Source organism: Sander vitreus, chromosome 10 (assembly GCF_031162955.1).
Source record: "Sander vitreus isolate 19-12246 chromosome 10, sanVit1, whole genome shotgun sequence".
Taxonomy (NCBI): Eukaryota; Metazoa; Chordata; class Actinopteri; order Perciformes; family Percidae; genus Sander; species Sander vitreus.
The window spans coordinates 29,915,505-29,935,936 of NC_135864.1; the positions used below are offsets into that span (position 1 = coordinate 29,915,505).

A 20,432-nucleotide genomic window follows, 5' to 3' on the forward strand; every position below is an offset into this window, starting at 1 on the left:
AGCATTAGCATAACAATTGGCTATAAAGCTAGCAATTTTAGAAAACTGTTTCCATTTTCTCTTTCCGTTTTATTATATCTTTAAGGAAAAGGTCGGTTAAAAACACTTAGCTATTGTACCCCCACTCCAAAACAATGCTATCAAATGCCAGTCGCCACCCTAGACTGTATAAAAGGTGTCCACATAGAATGTTTATGCTTTCTTGCTAAGTGGTCAGAAGTGACTGTTGATGGCAGGAAGGCGGAGGAAGGTTGGTTATAGGAAAGGAGTGGCGCGGAGGGGCGGAGCGGTTCTCCTTACCGGGCGGTGTCAGCTGGAGAAAACGGGACAGAGGAGCAGTGAGAGGCTGACACAGGAGGGATTCATTTCCCCGGCTGATTGTTCTGACTGCACCAGCGGACTCCAGGTAAGAGGAAGGAGCGTTTTAGGGCGTTTTCTCATGACTCAGGAGGAGAAGTGTGTTAGGCTTACTGAGTATCCTCGAGCAGTAAATAGGTTTTGTGGCACAGAGCTGTTCTTCCATTCAGCACCTTAACCTCAGGATATGTAAAGAGATGTGAATGAAATAACATTTACTTAGCTAAAAATTGGCAGTGTTTGTGAGTAGCATATGACAAAAGCTATTTTGGACACTTGAAATACTATTTTCTCCCCACAAACAATTTTCCAGTCAGCGTTATTTAATGATACCACATGTACAAATGCTAAAATGCACATTTTATGCTTTATTTGTTAGGCTATCATTTTAGGAATAGTCTGTATCAGTAGGCCTATATTATGATGAATGTTATGTTTTAACTTTGCAGTATGCTATCCAATTTATTATGGAAAAGCTTATAGCTGGTATTTCTAAAAAAAAACATGTATTTTGTATAGAATGTGTCAAGACAATGCCAATTCCCGCCAGTTATTACTTGCAGCGTATTGTATAAAATACATGGCCATTTCAATTTGAATAACACGTATTATAATATATATATATATAGGCCCAGCCTATATTATCTGAAGGTTACATTTTTCCTCAATGAATATTTTTCGAAATGGAAAATACTGGAGTGTGAGTGGCAGACAGCAGCAACCATGTGTCAAGATGAATGGAGATATGAACTGCATGTCAGTCTAAACACAGACATACGTGTGTGTGTGTGTGTGTGTGTGTGTGTGTGTGTGTGTGTGTGTCCATCAGGATTCCTGTAGGTTAATATAACTACTGGATGACATATAGCTTCCAGACAATACGTGTTATTGAGTGCCTGTTAAATCCACCAGAATAATTGGCTTTTAACACCACAAGTGTTGATGACTGAATATTTTTTTTATCAGTACAATTTGGTGCTGTAAATATGTTTTATGAGGACAGAGAAGACTTCATTTGTCATTTGTTGTCAACTTTATTAGTTGGTATTTTTTCACCATTGTGTGATCATGCACACTTTTCTGTGATTGTCAGAATAATATTGGCATAAACAGACCTCTAATCTACCTCTATTTTCATAAACTAACCCAGAAAATATAGCAAGGCCCTTACAAGCAATGCATGTTCTTTCTGAAGCAGTGACATCTTGTGGCGTTACATTTTTTTTTAATTTTTTCTGTAATCCAACAATTCTGCATGCACAGTTATTTCACAGTGAAAAGTTACAATTATAATATTAGGTAAATCACCACTGGTGAAATCAGTAACTATTGGGTTAAGGTCTTCAGTATCTGTGGTCATGAGGATGACACTGTCTGATTTGTGTACAGGCCTGTTTTGCATTCATTATTCAAATAACTTTGGAAATAGATACTGACATTATGTGTTATCTGACCACTAGTGTTACATTTTTACTGTTTTATTTGGAGAGTCTAAATAAAACTCTTTTGGTCTTTTAGAGACATTGGTGGCCCTGTGATTGCCGGCCTGCCTGTGTCTGTGTGAGTGTCTGTCTGACTATACCGCCATATTTGCATGTTTGTGCTCAAGCATTGCCTATTTGTTTATTCGCCAATGCTGTATCACAGCCAAAGCACGGGACATTTGTGAGACACCCAGAGAGCAATCCTGAATGAACATGAGTGAATTTCGATGAGAGATCAGGTCTCTTTTTCTATATGGTATTTTCAGTTAGATGCCATTGATTTCTCAGGCTAATTAGGCTGGATTTGTCTGGATGGCTTTGGCTTCCTAGGCTTGTATGGATTGTCTGTAGCTGTAATAAATCAAGTTGCCATATCTTCTTGCCTCAGCTAGCAGGGCTCTGCTCTCTGCAGCAGAAAGCTCTCTCTCAGATTAAATTATATACAGGCTTCTCTTAATACTGTGGCTGTACAGTATATACAGGCTAATATTTTCTATAACATTATCGGATGTGTTGTGTGATACATTAAGCTGCCCTGCTACTACAGAGCCCTGCTTTTTGCTCCTATACACGTCATCCAAGCCTAAGATCTAATAGGATTTATCCAATCTGTGGCAGTTTCACGGAATCGCCGAAAATTCCGTGATGGGCCCAAGGAATACTTTCATACTACTCACTACCGTAGTCGCTCTTAATGCTACGTCATCTTCTCATTGACTTTACTTTGGCATTGTTTTCCGTGGTGGCCACACAGAATTTTCACACATTCCGTGCCACCACCACGTAATGTGCTGTAAACAGTTCGTGATCATTTCACGGAATTCTGTGAGACCAGGCTGGATTTAAGGCCCGGACACACAGAGCCGATAATCGTCCGTTGGACAGTCTGGCGAGGTCAGTGACTCGAGTCTGTTCGGTGTGTTCCGTGCTGTCGTCCGTCCGAGGGGCCGTTGTCCTTCATGTTGGCCGATTTAACATGTATAATCGGCGGGGCGGGCACTGCCAGCAGTCGGACTTAAATGACACATCTGATTGGTAGAGTGCTAACCCGGAAACGGGGAGCGGAATGAGCGTGACTAGAGTCTCTCAAAATCTGACGAAAATCTTTTAAACTGACCTTTGTTGATCTGAAATGAAGACAGATTCAGCAACTGCACGGCCTATTTCTCTCTTAAAATGTTTTCAGGAACACGTTTCGGTGAACTATTTTAGTACAATATGAGATCGTATTCTGAACAAGCCGCCATGACAAGACCCACGTGATGCGTTCGTCCAATCAGCTTTTTCATTTTTGGGTGACAATATAGATTAGTGCCTCCTGCTGTTACGGAGACGTATTATGTCTCGTTGCTTTGGTGTGTTCCGAGGCACTTTTTTGACCAATTTGGGGAGACTGATCAGTAGAGATGGTCCGATACCATTTTTTGCTTCCCGATGCCGATTCCGATACCTGAACTTGCGTATCGGCCGATACCGAGTACCGATCCGATACTAGTGTATCATGTATTTTATTATGTTTTAAGAACTGTATACTATCCCTGTATGGATGTGATATTATTTCTATCTTTGTTGTCGGTCTGGCTCAGGTTAAACTCTTTGTGAAACATGAATGCCACAGAATGTTCTTTTATTATCCAGTTTGACAGTCAGTTATAACGGAAAAAGAACATAAATAAACTACTTTAATGTATTTTTTCTTTAGGGCTGTATTACGTGGTATCGGATTGGTGCATAAACTGCAGTACTTCCCGATCCCGATACCAGCGTTTTAGGCAGTATCGGAGCTGATACCGGAACATCTCTACTGATCAGCCCAACTGCCTTTTCTGCCGATGTTTGACTGTTGGCTCTGTGTGTCCGCACCTTTATCTATTACTGAAGGAATCTCCGTGCCAAAAATTTTTTTATTCGGCTATGTCAAATCATTAGCCTATTTGGTGGTATTAAATGGTCAGTAAACCCAAACTACAAATTCATTTTCTCATACAGAATGCCTCCAAAAACCTTAAGAAGATACCACCTTTGGTTTGATTTGGGGAAGTTTGTACCCCACTACAAATGAGGTGATGGTTGGTGTTTATACTTCGGCAGAAAGTGTTCACAATGAGGTCTGTGGGATCACCTAAGTGCCTAGGATGTTGTTTCTGAAAGGAAACGTTGCTTTTTATGTTTTTGGATGCCAAAATGCCATTCACATCCATTGTATTTGGGTGGTAGAGAGGGTCTCAATTAGCCTGACATCGTCATACTCAGATTCTAGTCAGAATGTGAACTTCCCGACCTCGAATGTTGTGGGCGGGGCTAAGTTCGGCTGGCATCCAGGCTAGGTCTCAATGGCATAGGTCTCAAAACGTAAGCAAAATGGACAACATCGTTGTCATTGCCATTTGCAAATGAAAAGTATGAATTTTTGTGATACCACAAGCTTATGCGTCATCATATGATATATGTCTTTGTTGTAGAGAGAGCTATTACATATACAGTAGCTGTCTCTAGGCTAACTGTAATGCTAAATGGCTCTTTGCATAATAGATCAAGCTACTATATTGTTCCTGAGAGCTAAGAGCTATGCTGTTAAGATGTACGGCTCCAGGCTGACCCAAGCATGTAACAGGAAATAAACGAGAGACACGCCCACTAAGCGAGAGAAAACACATCTCAAAGCAGTTGCACACCGTTTCACACTGTTCCGAGGAAACATGTCGTTCAACAGGGAAACTGTAGCAACACGGTTCACACCGTTTTGAGATTGAACTTGCCCCAGGCTCCACCCTCTGCCCCATCTTTTGTTTGACTAGGAAGTGAACTCAGCAGCCAGGTAATTTAAAGACTGGAGGTGCTTCTCATGTCGCTTAAATTGCCTCCGCGAATCCTCCACTTGCCTCCCTTCCTGGAGGAAATCATGGGAGGAAAGAGACAACAGGCATGTGTGTTTTAGAAGGATGAGACGTCCTTTCCCCTGAGGCGTCACATGAATTCGTCAGCTGTATGGGCGGAGTTATCAACTCCTTCAGCTGCAGGGGTTGCGAGGAGGTTGTTCTCGTGTATCCTCGTCTATAGCTCCTCCATGATCACTCCTCGATGCTCGCTCCTCGGTCATCAGGGCAGAAATAAGAGCTTTGAGACTGCCTTCACCGAGGAGGGACAGAACAACTTCCGGTTCAGCAGAGGAGTCGAGGAGCTATCAAATAAGCAACACGAGAGGAACCCAAAGAGAAATTAATTTATATACAATTAAACCATCTAGCAGCATGACAAAGCATTTTAACTAAATGTGTGTTCTTTATCTAGAAACAGTGCATGTCTAGGTGCTAATAAAGAAATTCTAAACCAAACAAACTATTGTGTTTTATGTACTTTTATTATGGCAAAATATATATATATATAAATAAAGCTTCTTAAAGCATTGAAGCTTTCCAGCAAATTGGTTCGCATAAAGGATTATTTCAAACCATCATCACAAAACCACCAGTTGGTCAAAGAGTGTCACACAGGCAGACATATCACAGATGAGCTCAACCATCTGTATTTTGCGCTAGTAAAGGCTTGGGAATAATGACTGTCATCAATATCAAAATATAATGTTCGTGCTGGACAGATGATCAACAGTAACGTAATCAACCGCGTCACCAAAGAGCGCTTGGGTTGAATTCGTTTACAACAAAGATGGCTGCCGCTGGAGAACTGAGATGTGTAGATTCCACCATCGCGTCTGTTATAGAAGATATCGACAGCGCACTCATTTTAAAAGAGGAACAGAGAACCGCGATCAAGGCATTTGTCGATCGGAAAGATGTTTTTGCCGTCCCTCCTACGGGATTTGGCAAAAGTTTAATTTATCAGCTGGCCCCGATGGTCGCTAAGAAGATGGGGCGCAATGAAAACCTACATATGTCACATACTCCGTCGCTCTGATTGGTTGTGGGTCTATCCAATTGAGTGCAGAGGCATTTTCTTTCCTGGTTCGCTTGAAACACGCCCCATAATCACAGACCAATGGAGCCGTATCAGACGAATATTCTGACTAGAATCTGATTATGACGATGTCAGGCTAGGAAAATGATGCAGAGGGGAGACTCTTTTTTTTTTTGGGACGAGTACAGCAGCATATGGTGGCTAAAGTTATCCAATATTATGTGCTGAATAAGTCTGTCGCTGAGTCACGAATAACTTCTCGTTCTTCGGCTCAGGAAATGCGCACAGAAAGAGAGTCTGAATGCGAGTCGCACTGAACGACAGTTTACTGTAGAGCAGCGGCTCTCGGAAGTTAAACTGGGCATATACCATACAGAAGCAACATTTTGGATTCACTCCCATCTTGCGAATCAAGTTAACTCGTTTACGATTCGCTACGTGAATCTATCTAACATCGCTACACTACAGGAAGATGCTCTTCCTCAGCATGCAAAGTTGGCAACAATATTATGAGAATATGAAAAAGCACCAATGTGGCCAAATGACAATCATCAATACACAGGAGCTCTTAACATCAACCACATTTGACCCTGATGACTGAGATTAATCTACACAGCTAAAAAGAAAACTTTTGACAGGGGATTTATGTGAAATAACATTTATTGAAAAACACTATCCTATAATTTTAGCACGCAATCAGGTAACCAATCATGTCAAAGTTTCATTTGTTTGCCTCAATTAAATTGAAGCGCTGCATATCATTTGATGCTAAGGTGTAACTGTTTAAAATGTTACATGTAGTACCATTTTAGAAACTGATCTTTTCCAATCATGTGTATAATGTCTAAAGAGTTCACATTGTATAACGGCACCTAAATGCAGCTGCTGTATTATTTTATAGGTGTCAGCATGTCGACAAACGTCAGCGCCGAGGAGATGGCGGAGATGAGGGAGGCTTTCCAGAAAGTGGGTGAGTAAAAATGTGTGTGTGCGCATATTGCAGACTCCCATCAAGACAATGATGGATTAGTCAATCATGTTTGAAGTGGGTTAAAGCAGCTGACAAACACGTGTGTGCACACCATCTGACGGACACGTTTATCTTGGAAGTTATGTAAAGAAATTAAAAACCTTTAATGCGCCCACATTTAAGTTATGGCTTAAAGGAATAGTTTGACGTTTTGGAAAATGTGCTTATTGTTAGCTTAGCTTCCAAATTTCAGCACCTGACATGACTGGTATCAATCATCTCATCTAACTCTCCGTAAGAGAGCGAATAAACGTTTCTCACAAAATTGTTAGTTGAGTTGTTTCAAAGGACAAGCAGTCTCATATCTATTCAGTATCTCTCCCAAAATCTGTCTGGACAGTATATCGCTCTTTTCAGTATTATTTTTTCCGCAACGACAATAGAACATCTTTCTGTACACAAGATGCTGTAAGTCAACATATCGTAGTTCTACTCTAGATGTCATAGTCTTGTCAGGTTTTCTTGAAGGTGCTGCAGAGCTTCATTTTAATCAGTGTGTTATCAAAGGGATATTGCAGTCATTTAGTATTGGCTTTAGAAGTAGTTGGGGGACTTGTGAGAGAGGTCTAATGTATCTTGACCTTTAGTCCAGAGTATCGAACTCCAAAAATCCAATAAACGCATCTTTTAAACTCCGTTCCCCCAATTAATCCAGATTTGAGAATAGTTTATACTCAAATGTAAACAGTTATGAGCACATGTACATTTGACAAGCTGAGAGGCAAACGTTGAATCTAGTCCTACCAGACTCATGGTGTTTAGAATTAGCAAATGTAAAACTTGTCATGAAGATACTGACTGAATCCTAGATAGGGTCGGATCAATCGGAAATGGAGAAGAGCAGCATGGGATCCAACTAAAATATTGCTTGCAACTGGGTGACTGGGTGGCCTAGTGGTGGAGCATGCACGGACCTATATGTGGAGGCTTGGTCCTTGGCGTAGAGGCCGCGATTTGATTCCGACTGCACTTTTCCTGCGTGTAATTCCCCTTCTTTTCCCTTTCATGTCCAAGCTGTCACAAAAGTAGAGGCCTAGATGCCAAAAAAATAACCTTTGAAATATTGCTTGCTTATTTCCCTCCCTTCTTCCCCGTCCCTCTTGCCTCCACCGCACTTCTCTAGATTCGGATGGCAATGGGTACATCGTCTCCTCTGAACTCGGCGATCTCTTCCGCGAGGCGGGCTGTCCTTTGCCCGGATACCAGATCAGAGAACTGCTTCAGAAGCTGGACAGAGACAACGACAGCCGGATCAACTTTGATGAGTTCACGGCTGTAGGTAACACTAACTAACTAACTAACTAACTAACTGACTAACTGACTAACTAACTAACTAACTAACTAACTAACTAACTAACTCAAACTGCTTCACAACTTTATGTACTGTTTACTATCTATTTAGTTTAAGTCCTAACTTGATGGCCGGATGTCCGTTACCTTCTGCTTTCTTTGTGTTGGCATTCTAAACTCCGGTGGATTTCTGAGGACTACGGTTAACCAAAACAAATTCCTTCCCAAGGCTATTCTGCAGCCGCACCGTGGCCTGCTGCCGGTACTTAGCACCGCCCAAGATGATTGTGATCTGTTAAAAGAAATGCCAATAAACTAGAGCACGTTTTTCACCCATCCCGGAGTGCTGTGTGGACTAGCCAGACCCTCCTCCGCTTCTCCGCAGCGCTGCGTAGGAAGGTCTGGCAAAACAAGACTAGTGACTGACTGACTAATTTAATAATCAATATCTCAAAGGATCAGTGTGTAGGATTTAGTGCCATCAAGTGGTGAGGTTGCAGATTGCAACCAACTGAATACCCCCTCCCTCACCCCTCCCCAGTAGTAGAATAATAATAATAAACTTTATTAATATAGTACCTTTTAAAAACAATAGTTTACAAAGTGCTTTGGCAGAAGGAACAAAAGCTCAAATCAATACACCATTGTAACAATGAAAATATATATATTTTTAATTTATTTATATTACTGTACATTACCAAAGCGACTTCCAATAAGTGCATTCAACTATAAAGGTACAAACTCCAAACAGCAAGAATCACATAGAAGTCCATCAGCTTCTAATAAGCCAAACTACAAAGTGCCACATGTGAGTAAATTTTCTTTTTTAATTACTATCATCTTCTTAGCCAAGGTGCAGTCAGAAGAGATATGTTTTTAGCCTGGGGCGGAACATGTGTAGACTTTAAGCTCTCCTGATGTCAATGAGGAACTTGTTCCACCATTTAGGAGCCAGGTCAGCAAACAGTCGGGATTTCGTTGAGTAATTAGTAGGGGTGACCCTGAATAGTCGAATATTCACTGCTTCGATGGAAAGAGCGTGATTCCGACTGCCAGTTTCACAGTTGAATCTTCGCCGCGCCATAAAGTCCAGTTCAGACCAAAGATTCTGGACCAGACGAGAAAACCTGCCAGTTTACACCAATGCAACGAGATGAAATGGTGTCTCATCTAGGGCTGTGCAATCAATCAACATTTTTAACGTAATTAATCGTAAATAATTAATTTGGCTCCTAATGATCACAAAAACAGAGTAATCGAGAAAAACGATTATTTTGCACATTGCGATAAACTCTTCCCTTTGTCTTGTGTTCTGAATGGAAAAAAAATTTTCACAGTTCAAGGTGTTTTCACTCTTGATTTTTTTTTTTTTTTAACTGTTTGTGTTTTTTAAGTTTAGTAATTGCAACATCTTTCCATAAGACAATGAGTAATCGTGTTAAATAATCGTGATTTCAATATTGACCAAAATAATGGTGATTATGATTTTTTTTTTCCCCCTCCATAATCGAGCAGCCCTAGTATCATCTCCATAGCACAACGACTCTTTGTACTTCCGTTCCAACTTCCGACTTTCAGGCTTTTTTTGTAGCTGGATGTCATCTGTTGCGTCTAAATATGAATGTGGATAACGTTAGTGATAGTGAGATGCCTGCTCCAGTTGCATTTCTAGTGATGGAACGGCGAAAGCAACGTTTTATTTCTCTGATTCACTGCTTTGTTTTAACGACGCTCGCTCTCTTCAGTCACTCTCTAGGTCGCTCGACCATATACCGTGCTGGCGGTCGCTCGTTGAGCCTTCGGGATGCTTCAGACCGCTGCGACTTTTCCCTGCAACGTTCTTAAGCGGTTTTGCGAATCTCTGAAGCTTTTAATAAATCTTTTTCAAGTGGGTACATAAATCCAACTGCCCAATGACAGATTTAAGTTTCACTTTCCATGATCTGTGACCCACGGTCACCCCCACTCCCCACCCCCGTGATTCGATGACCAGTTGACGATAAGCAAGACCTGAAAATTGGGATTTGACTATGAAAATTCTTAGTTGGGGACACCCCTAGTGACTAGGTCTCCGTCGCAGTAAGGGAGCAGCAAGCAGAATGGCTGATGCGGAGTGGCTGGGCTGGGGTGTAAGGCTTAATCATGTCATTCCCCCTCTCTCTCCCCTCTCAGAGTTAGTAAAGGGGAGCTGCCAAACTATGTTAACATTTTCTTTGTATGTCTCTTCTTGTATGTCTAAAAATATATATTAATATGAATCCAATATTTTGATAGCAAAGATAAATTGGTCTATTTGTTAAAAAAAAAAAGAAAAAAATTCACACAGTAAAGGCTGTTTTATGCTTCTGCGTCAACTCCACGCCGTAGCTACAGCGTCGCTCCTACGGCGTCGCTCCTACGGCGTCGTGACTCTTTTGGAGTTCTGTGTCGGGGCTGCTTTCCATCGCGGTGCATTTCACGGCCATAAGGCTAGGGGGTGTCGCCTGTGTCGGTGTCGCTCACCACCGAAACAGCAAACCCCATAGACTGTCGTGCTCAAATATTAATCTTATTTGTTTGGCCTTTTCTTGCTTAGATTTTGTAAAAAGTATCGAGAAATAGACACAGTAAAATCCATTGACCTAGTTACTGTAACCAGAAAATAAGTCTGAGGTTATTTGCGAGGTGTCTGCCAGCCAGTTGATGTTATGTTAGCAAGCAAACTTTAGCACAGCTGCCCACAAAGTACTGCTTGCTGGTAATTTCAAAACGTTACTGACATATAGACAATTTACAAACGGATAACCCACAGTAGGCTGCTTGAAACACCGACTATCAACACACAGGACGAGTTGACCAATCACAGTCCTTGCGGTCTGCGTTGCCTCAACGCAAAGTTACAAATTTTTGGAGGTGCACGTCGAGCTACGGCGGAGGGCTCGGAGAGGGGTTTGCGGTGACGCAGAGGGGTCTGCGGGGGTACGCCGTCGATTCAACGCAGAAGCATAAAACAGCCTCAAGGTAGCCACTATGGTAGCCATATAGTCAAGCTTAAGGAGTCACTGTGCCTTCCACATGTACTGTATGTTTAACGTTAAAACACAATGTATAAATGATTTATTTTCATCCATTCAGCACAGTTTAATATGCAACTCAGTTGTATACAATATATGCAGTATTGGCTCCCTACTCAGTCTCTCTTTCAGCTTAGGGGTCCCTGGCCTAAAAAAAACCCTGAACTAAATCATCATGAATATTTAATTCCATATTTGCCAATAGATCCCTTCTACACACTGCTCATTTAACAAATGAAGCCACAATTCACTTGACTTTAATTGAAGCCTTGGCATGTGTTTTTCAGATTTTCAAGGACATGAAGGAAGACCGCATGGCCCAGGGTTTCAAGAAAGCTCTGAACAAGAAACAAGGCATCGTGGCCATCGGGGGCACCAGCGAGATCTCCAGTGCAGGAACTCAGCATTCCATCTCTGGTTAGTAGAGCTCCAGTAACACTAATACCTACCCAATGATTTGTACGGTTCCACTGTCCATCAATGCCATCGAGCCTAGACAATATCATGACAGATGGGACCTGACGCTTGACTCAATCGTATTTCAGAGCAGGAGCGCTTTGCCTTCGCCAACTACATCAACTCTTCTTTGGAAAAGGATCCAGACTGTAAACACCTGCTGCCCATCAACCCCGAAACTGAAGCTCTGTTTAAAGCAGTGGCTGACGGCGTCATACTTTGGTAAACCTTAACGAATCTGACAAAAGTCTTATCAATGACATAGCAAAACATACTGATCACCCACCTTGTAATTAGCTGTACTATGTATCTATCCATAACTTTATTTGGTTTATCTTTATCCTTATTTGATCTTCAACTCCACTGATCCTTATGTGTTAACTTGAACCACTTTTCCGCCTTGTATTCGTTTTTCTCACCCGTGTTTGCAGTAAACTCATCAACCTCTCTGTTGCTGACACCATCGATGAGAGAACCATTAATAAAAAGAAACTGACAGCTTTCACCACACAGGTTAGTTTGTTGCTTAACTAGATAATCGACTGTGCTTTGTGGAATCTTTGTTTTGGGTAAATAAACCCAACTTTTTGAACTTTAAACCTGTTTCTGTGTTCCTGTGTTCCTTGACTGACTGGTCCACCACAGGCTGTGTATGTTGTGTTTAATGGGTTTTAACTTCACTGCATAAATCGTAGAAAACAATATCAAGTGGATTTAAGTTCAGTAATAGGGGTGTTTCAAAGATACATAATAGATACATAAATGAAAGCCATTTAAAAATCAAGAAACAGTTTGCTTCCAGTTGACGGTGATACTAAAACTACATCCCTGATTATACACATTACATTGCATGGATCTGACCTTGATTTTGGCCTCTGTCATCCATCTTTTTGTTTTCCCCAATAGGAGAATCTGAACTTGGCTCTGAATTCCGCCTCGGCCATCGGCTGCCAAGTTGTCAACATCGGAGCTCAAGATCTGAAGGAGGGAAAACCTCACCTGGTGCTCGGACTCCTCTGGCAGATTATCAAGATAGGACTGTTCGCTGCTATAGAGCTGAGCCGCAATGAAGGTTTGAACACACGCGCACACACGCACACACACACACACACACACACACACACACACACACACACACACACACACACACACACACACACACACACACACACACACACACAAACTTAACATCCCAATATTTATTTCAGTTTATTTATGTATCCCAAACAATCAACCTTCTTTAAAAGAGAAAAAATAAAACACAAAGATAAAACACAGTCATATACAAATCAATCCGATTTCATCAAAGAACAAAAAAAAAACGTTTGAGAAGGAGCAGGCCTAAGCATAATGCCTATAAGTCCTGCCCCTACTTAACAATATCATATTATCACAAAAACAAATATATATATATACACAGCTTCAAGAATTCTACACTTACATCAACACACACATGTCATACAAACATTTTTGTCTTCTGTTAACTTTTATTCACGGATCATTCCACCCCCACAAATCCGAGTCATGCTTGTCTTTCTGTGTGCAGCTATAGCAGCACTGCTGGAGGAAGGGGAGAGTCTGGAAGAACTGATGAAACTCAGTCCTGAGGAGCTGCTGCTGCGCTGGGCCAATTTCCATTTAAAGAAAGCCGGCATGTCCATATCAAACTTTTCTGGAGATATTAAGGTAAAGAAATGTCAGAGTGATGCCTTAACCTCTTACTGTAGACCACTGAAACTGTTATTTCACTGCCAACCTTAGTTTCAGGCTCTTACCTGTGTCCGACAGCTTAGTTTTATAATTGTTTATTCTAGCGCAGTGAAATGCCATCTGCTTCTATTCAATATGTCTAATAGACATTTATTTAGCAAAAAAGTTACATATTGTACAGTTACACATCACAGTGACGTCAGGCTAACACAAAAACCACTTCCGGGTAGACAAATGGCAGTTGATCTGAATTGCGGTGAATATGTGAAAAAGGCAAACTTGTGTATTTCTGTTGTCACTTTCAGCCATAACTGCAATGTTTAAAGATGTAAAGTTCAACACTGTGGTTTGACCTATCTGACGTTTCTCCTGTGCTGCTTTGCGAGCGTCTTTGATAAACCAAATTTAGCATCACCCCACCAAATGTAAATGGACTGTATTTATATAGCGCTTTTCTAGTCATAACAACTACTGAAAGCACTTTTACATAGTACAGGAACTATTCATCATTCACACACAGGCAGTCGAGGCTTCCACACAAGGTGCCACCTGCACATATAATATTTACACACATTCACACTCAGATGCAGGGCCAGGGATCGAACCCCTAATCTTCCGATTTGTAGGTGACCACGCTACCCCTGAGCCACAGCCACCACCAGTTGCGCGGACTGCTAAGTTTGGGTGCTGTCAGTTTCTTTAGTATGTGGCCCAACAGTTAAATTAGTTCAACCTAAGATAAGTCTCCAACCTAATATTAGTGAAAGTGTTCAGATATGAAAAACATGAAACTTCCATTTTAGATGAACGAGATGATGAGAGTATATCTACTTGTTCCCCGCGTTCCCCGTTTGCTCTGTGACTTTAAATTGAATGTACAGGACGCAGGGGTTTTCTACCAGGAAGTTATTGTAAACAAACATTGTGATCGGGTGTATTGATGTGAGAGTTTTACTCCCACAGAAAACACAACACAATGCTAGTGGAATCATCTCACGGGAGAATAGATCCGATGTGTGGTCAGGAGTCATTTTCAGTGTGGTTTGGTATTTTGTCATATCTCTCTGTTCTTATCTGTTTCTGAGTAGGACTCCAAGGCGTACTTCCACCTGCTAGAGCAGATTGCTCCAGATGGCAGCAAAGAGGACATTCCCCGGATTGAGGTTGACATGACTGGTCTTTATGTAAGTTGATATATATATATATATATATATATATATATATACACACACACACACACACACACACACACTCTTACTGCGTCTCATTATCTTTGTGGGGACCCGTCATTGACATAATGCATTCCCTAGTCCCTTACCCTAACCTTAACCATCACAACTAAATGCCTAACCTTAACCCTTACTCTCAACCTAACCATAACCTAATTCTATCCCTAATCCTAAAACCAAGTCTTAAAGGACAATTCCTGCACAAAACGAACCTAGGGGTTATTAACAGATGTGTACCCACTCTGTCGCTCTCTGGGACATGTTTTCATGCTAATCGAATGAGTTTGTAGCTTCAAAGACGCTAGCGCGGACCGCTGATTAGCTTACAATGCTAGTATTCGGGGCACAGGGAACATAAAAACAAATCGCTATTTATACCACTATAAAGGCTCAAAATATCACCACACTTCAATGGTAGCATAAGGAGGGTCCCTTAATGTTAACCAAAGCATTGAGAACTTTGTAAGTGTACAGACAGTTTATTGAAAAGATAGATTATAAAGACACTCGCGTTCATGTTTACATGCCGCCGCCGTCTTGGAAACCAGTCATGGCTTACAGCTGGCGATGCAAACTAAAATCAAAAGCAATTTGCTCTCTATATCTGAAATAATCGCACTCTGCATAACTTGAAAAAGTTTCAAGTACAGCGCTGTTTATCAGAGAGGGGAAATTTACTGCGTCTCTTGGGCATCGCGACGCAAACAGGTCCCACTCCATGCAACACAGACACTCCTGTTCGGTGGCCATAGCTTCACAATGTCCGCAGGTACACCACCAGTTTCCCGAAGTACGAGGCTGTGTTGCGACATTGACTACCGGTAGCTCTCTCTCTCTCGTAGCCCTTTCACGGAGCTCCCTGCAGCTCTTCGTTCAATAAACTGTCTGTACACTTACAAAGTTCTCAATGCTTCGGTTAACATTTTGGGACACTCATTATGCTACCGTTGAAGTGTGGTGATATTTTGAGCCTTTTTAGTGGTATAAATAGCGATTTGTTTTTACGTTCCCTGTGCCCCGAATACTAGCATTGTAAGCTAATCAGCGGTCCGCGCTAGCGTCTTTGAAGCTACAAACTCATTCGATTAGCATGAAAACATGTCCCAGAGAGCAACAGAGTGGGTACACATCTGTTAATAACCCCTAGGTTCGTTTTGCGCCGGAATTGTCCTTTAACCCTCAAACAGCCCTTTAAACTTGTGGGGTCCAGCATTTTGGCCCCACAAAGCTGTCCGGACCCCACAAGTATACTGTATTCCCGGTTTTTGGACCCCACGAATATAGTTAAACAAGAACACACGAACACACACACACACACACACACACACACACACACACACACACACACACACACACTAAATGTTATGTACCCACACAGACTTAAAATCCCAATATAACACAGATTGCCAACGCAAAACCTTAGCGTTTAGTTTATTTCAGTTTATTTATGTATCTTAAAACAGCAAAGTGGAATGCTGTACGTTTGTTGTTAACTTTTTTATATTATATTCATTTTGTATTTTAGTCCGACATTAAAACTTAAATAAGTAATGAATTTGGGCCTTACTGGATCAACACGTTGGCATGTCATTGAAACTGAGCTCAGTCAAGGCTTTCCATATGGCTATCAGAGGCTGAAGGGACACTGACTTCCTGTTGCCCCCCCCTTTCCAGCTTCCTTCCTGTAGGACTATATTGGGACCATGAAGTCATTCTGACTTTCTTATCTGATCTCTCCCTGTCACATCTTTTTTTGTCAGCACTTTTTGTATGCTGGGTTTGTCTCGGTGGTGGAAGAAGTATTCAGAAGTAATAAGTAACAGCTCAAGTGTTTAATCTGCTAATTTTTAGCTGGACTTGTAGGCCGTTGTAATGATGGGTAGTTTAATTTATAATAAAACATTGTATTTTATAAACTACATATGTTTTGTATGCAAAAAATCTTAATTTGTAAAGTAACTAGTAACTAAGTGTTTGAGTTTATTTAATTCATGCTCACAGTTAAACAACTGAATATAAAGCAGAATTTACATCGGTTTAAAACTTAGAAAACCTGGCCCTGTATATATAACTAAAGCTGTTAGATTGATGTAGTGGAGTAGAAGTAAAGATTGGCATGAAAAGAAAAGACTTAAATAAAGTACAAGTACCTCAAATGTGTACTTAAAGGACAATTCCGGTGCAAAATGAACCTAGGGGTTAATAACGTGTACCGAGTCGAACGCTCTCTGAGATCTGTTTTCATGCTAATCGAATGTGTCTGTAGCTTGAAACTAGCTACCGCAAACAGGGGGTTAGCTGCTAACGCTAGCATTCGGGGCACAGGGTAAATCCCTATTTCTACACCACTAACAAGGCTCAAAATAGCACCACACTTAAACGGTAGCATAATGAGGGTCTCTACATGCAAACCGAAGCATTGAGAACTTTGTAAGTGTACAGACAGTTTATTACAAAGATTATAAAGACAGTAGCGTTAATGTTTACATGCGGCCGCCATCTTGGATAACAGTCATGACCAGTCGAACGACGAACGCCGTACAACCAGTAACCAGTAACATAGCTCAAACACAGAGTTCGTGATTCGACTGGTCATGACTGTTATCCAAGATGGTGGTCGCATGTAAACATCAACGCTACTGTCTTTATAATCTATCTTTGTAATAAACTGTCTGTACACTTACAAAGTTCTGAATGCTTCGGTTTGCATGTAGGGACCCTCATTATGCTACCGTTTAAGTGTGGTGCTATTTTGAGCCTTGTTAGTGGTATAAAATAGCGATTTACCTTGTGCCCCGAAAGCTAGCTTTAGCAGCTAAACACCAGTTTGTGGTAGCTAGTTTCAAGCTACAGACACATTCGATTAGCATGAGAACGTTCGACACAGTACTGTTATTAACCCCTAGGTTCATTTTGCGCCGGAATTGTCCTTTAAGTACAGCACTTGAGTAAAGTAGTTGAATTCCTCTGGTTTGTATGCATCATCTTGCCCCTTGCTGTTTAGCCTTTTCATTACAGTAATATCCTTGTGTAACCCAGCCAATCATATTCCATAGATGGTGTTGACATATTTTGCTTGGATTTTTTCATTTACAGTTAGATTTTCTGTAGGTGTTGTTCTTTTTCTTTGTCTCTTCAGCCATGGTAATTATCACTGTACATGGAACGTAATGATGATTTCTTAGTGAACCTGTGATTCCTTTTTTTTTTTTTACAAAATCATACATAAATACTAGAGAAAATCTGGACCTGTGGTCAAACTAGTTTTGCGATGTCATTTAGTACATGGGACCCCTTAAAGGATGTTCTGTATCCCACATGACAGATCCCCCCACAACAAAATGCAAATGTGTGTTTGTTTGTGTGACACCAGGAGAAGGATCTCACGAAGAGAGCAGAGTGTATGCTCAAACAAGCCGAGCGCCTCGGCTGCAGACAGTTTGTAACTGCCACCGACGTCGTGTGTGGAAACTCAAAGCTCAACATGGCCTTCGTAGCCAAGCTCTTCAACAAACACCCGGCTCTCACCAAACCAGACAACCAAGACTGGAACAATGTGGAGAGTAAGCATGGCTGAACAATCCCTCTCTCACATATACCGTCACCACGTCTACACATGTAGCGAGTAGCTAACCTCCTGTGTTGTCCTGCTGTGTGTCTGCGAGGCTTACCTTTCTTTTCTTGTCTCTGTCAAGCCGAGACCAGAGAGGAGAGAACTTTCAGGAACTGGATGAATTCTCTCGGAGTCAGTCCACATGTTCACCATATCTACGGGTCAGTATCCCTCTGTCTTAAAATGACTGTAGCCTATTTGTAGTTATCATGTTTACTGCTTATTGCCACAGTAGCCCCTTGCACACAACCTGTTCAAGGCAGGACCGTGGCGCCTCTAAGCCGATTCGCCATCTGCGTGAAAGTTACGAAGACGGCATTGGGGGGGCAGAGTTGTTGTGCCTTCAAGCCGGCAGCGAAGGTAGTCACGGAGCAGTAACGGCGCCAAAACGACGTCTGTGTGAAAGGGACAGCCAGCATGGCGGGACGACACGCTGTAGTGATGACCGAGTAGACCCACAGGCAGGTCAAAAAGTGACAAAGCAGCATTTTGAGTAGCCAAATTATTTTACAAAAACATTGCGTGCAATAGTCCACCTTCTCTTCCACTCGCTCACTCCCTCTCTCACACACACACACACACACACACACACACACACACACACACACTCACTCTCACACACACAAGTGCGGAATTTTAAATATAGCATATGTGTATACACAGCAGTAGATATATATATATATATATATATATATATATATATATATATATATATATATATATATATATATATATATATGGTGCCTTGAAGTCAACGGTCGCTGCCTGGAAGACGACGTTGGGGGCTTAAAACACCAAACACCATGAAAACAGTGGTATGAGTGAAATCCGCTGACAGCGGCCAAAGTGCCCGGATGTTCAACGCTCTTCCTAGTCACCTAAAGGTGACTCTGAGTCAACTTTTGCAGAGCGTTAGCCAATAAGAGGGCAGACACCATCGAGCTGTTTTCATAGGGAATTAATTTAATCTCTCCACTCTTCTGTTATGCTGTTATGCGTGGTTGATTTAACAGTGCCGGCTGGCTCATACCCTAGACACGACTCTGTTGTATTACACGCAGAGATGGGGACTCGAGTCTGAGACTCGGACTCGAGTCGCACTTAAGTCGCACAAACAGTTGACTTCAGACTTGACTCGGACTAGACCCAAAAGACTTCAGACTTGACTTGCGACTCGACCCAAAAGACTTCAGACTTGACTCGGACTCGACCCAAAAGACTTCAGACTTGACTTGCGACTCGACCCAAAAGACTTCAGACTTGACTCGGACTCGACCCAAAAGACTTCAGACTTGACTTGCGACTCGACCCAAAAGACTTCAGACTCGAGCTTCGAGACTCGTCAACAACCTGTTTTCATGCAATTTTTAAATCTAAATGTATTCATGTATTTCTATTTTCTTTTATTGGCGCAGATACATTGGGGAAATGTATGACGCGCTGCATGTCACCTGCCCTTTGCCATAATGTGCAACGTAACGCATGCGTTATGCCTTATGTGCGCACACTCACACATAAAAATGCATTGACGATGGCGACACCAAGTCCTCCCGGAGTTGTGCCTTTTGTCATTAGTTTTGCTTTCAATAACTTGGTAAACAGAGGCAGTAAGCCAACAGCTATATGCAAGGTGTGTGGCACCAAGAATTATGCCGGATCAACAACGTCGAACTTCATCAGGCATCTCAGGTAACAAGCTAACCATCGCAAAGTTTTGTGCTAATGCTGGGAACAGGCACATTGTACCTTTATAGTTAGTAGTTGCTGAGGCTCAGACATCCATGGCGCACAGGAGGCGGGACGCACAGATCCATCTCCCCAGGAACAAACGCTGTGCCGGGCGGGCGAACTCATGTGATGCGTAAATGATCCCGTGGATGATTTGTAGGCTATTAAGTGAACAAGGTGTACCCGGTCCACCAAACACTGGGCCGTCTTGACTGTCTTAATTCTGCACATAATTCTGTCGCTGTAGTCCTATTTACTATTTAATTATTTCATCCATGCGTGGCGCAGCGGATCCATGCGCACTGTCACCTGCCGTGGAGACGCTGGCCTCACTAACCTCTCCTCCTCTGAGTCGGATCTCCCTCGCGCTGGATTCAGTTTCACTGAGCCTACAACACTTAGAAAATAAATAAATTGCATTAGATCAGTGAGTTCAAACTGCTTATTGTGCGTAATTTGGACTGACACTGAGATGCATGTTGTTCTGTAACTGGTGTGGCGCTGCCACTATTCTCTTGATTTCCACTTCGACATTAGATTTTTTTGAGTGAAAGAGACGTTACATTT

The 20,432-nt window shown here is 41.8% G+C and overlaps 1 protein-coding gene across 1 annotated transcript in view; it reads left to right on the forward strand.

The window, feature by feature from the left end:
- Positions 1-298: 298 nt before the first annotated feature.
- LOC144524671 (plastin-3-like) overlaps positions 299-20,432 on the forward strand; it is a 30,412-nt gene continuing 10,278 nt past the window's right edge. Inside the window, exons 1-11 of the mRNA XM_078261093.1 lie at positions 299-406; positions 6,658-6,726; positions 7,910-8,061; positions 11,417-11,546; positions 11,675-11,807; positions 12,017-12,098; positions 12,492-12,657; positions 13,132-13,271; positions 14,384-14,479; positions 17,898-18,087; positions 18,220-18,298. Of these exons, the coding sequence (XP_078117219.1) occupies positions 6,666-6,726; positions 7,910-8,061; positions 11,417-11,546; positions 11,675-11,807; positions 12,017-12,098; positions 12,492-12,657; positions 13,132-13,271; positions 14,384-14,479; positions 17,898-18,087; positions 18,220-18,298 (1,229 nt within the window). The 5' untranslated portion in view covers positions 299-406; positions 6,658-6,665. The remainder of the gene's footprint in view (positions 407-6,657; positions 6,727-7,909; positions 8,062-11,416; positions 11,547-11,674; positions 11,808-12,016; positions 12,099-12,491; positions 12,658-13,131; positions 13,272-14,383; positions 14,480-17,897; positions 18,088-18,219; positions 18,299-20,432) is intronic.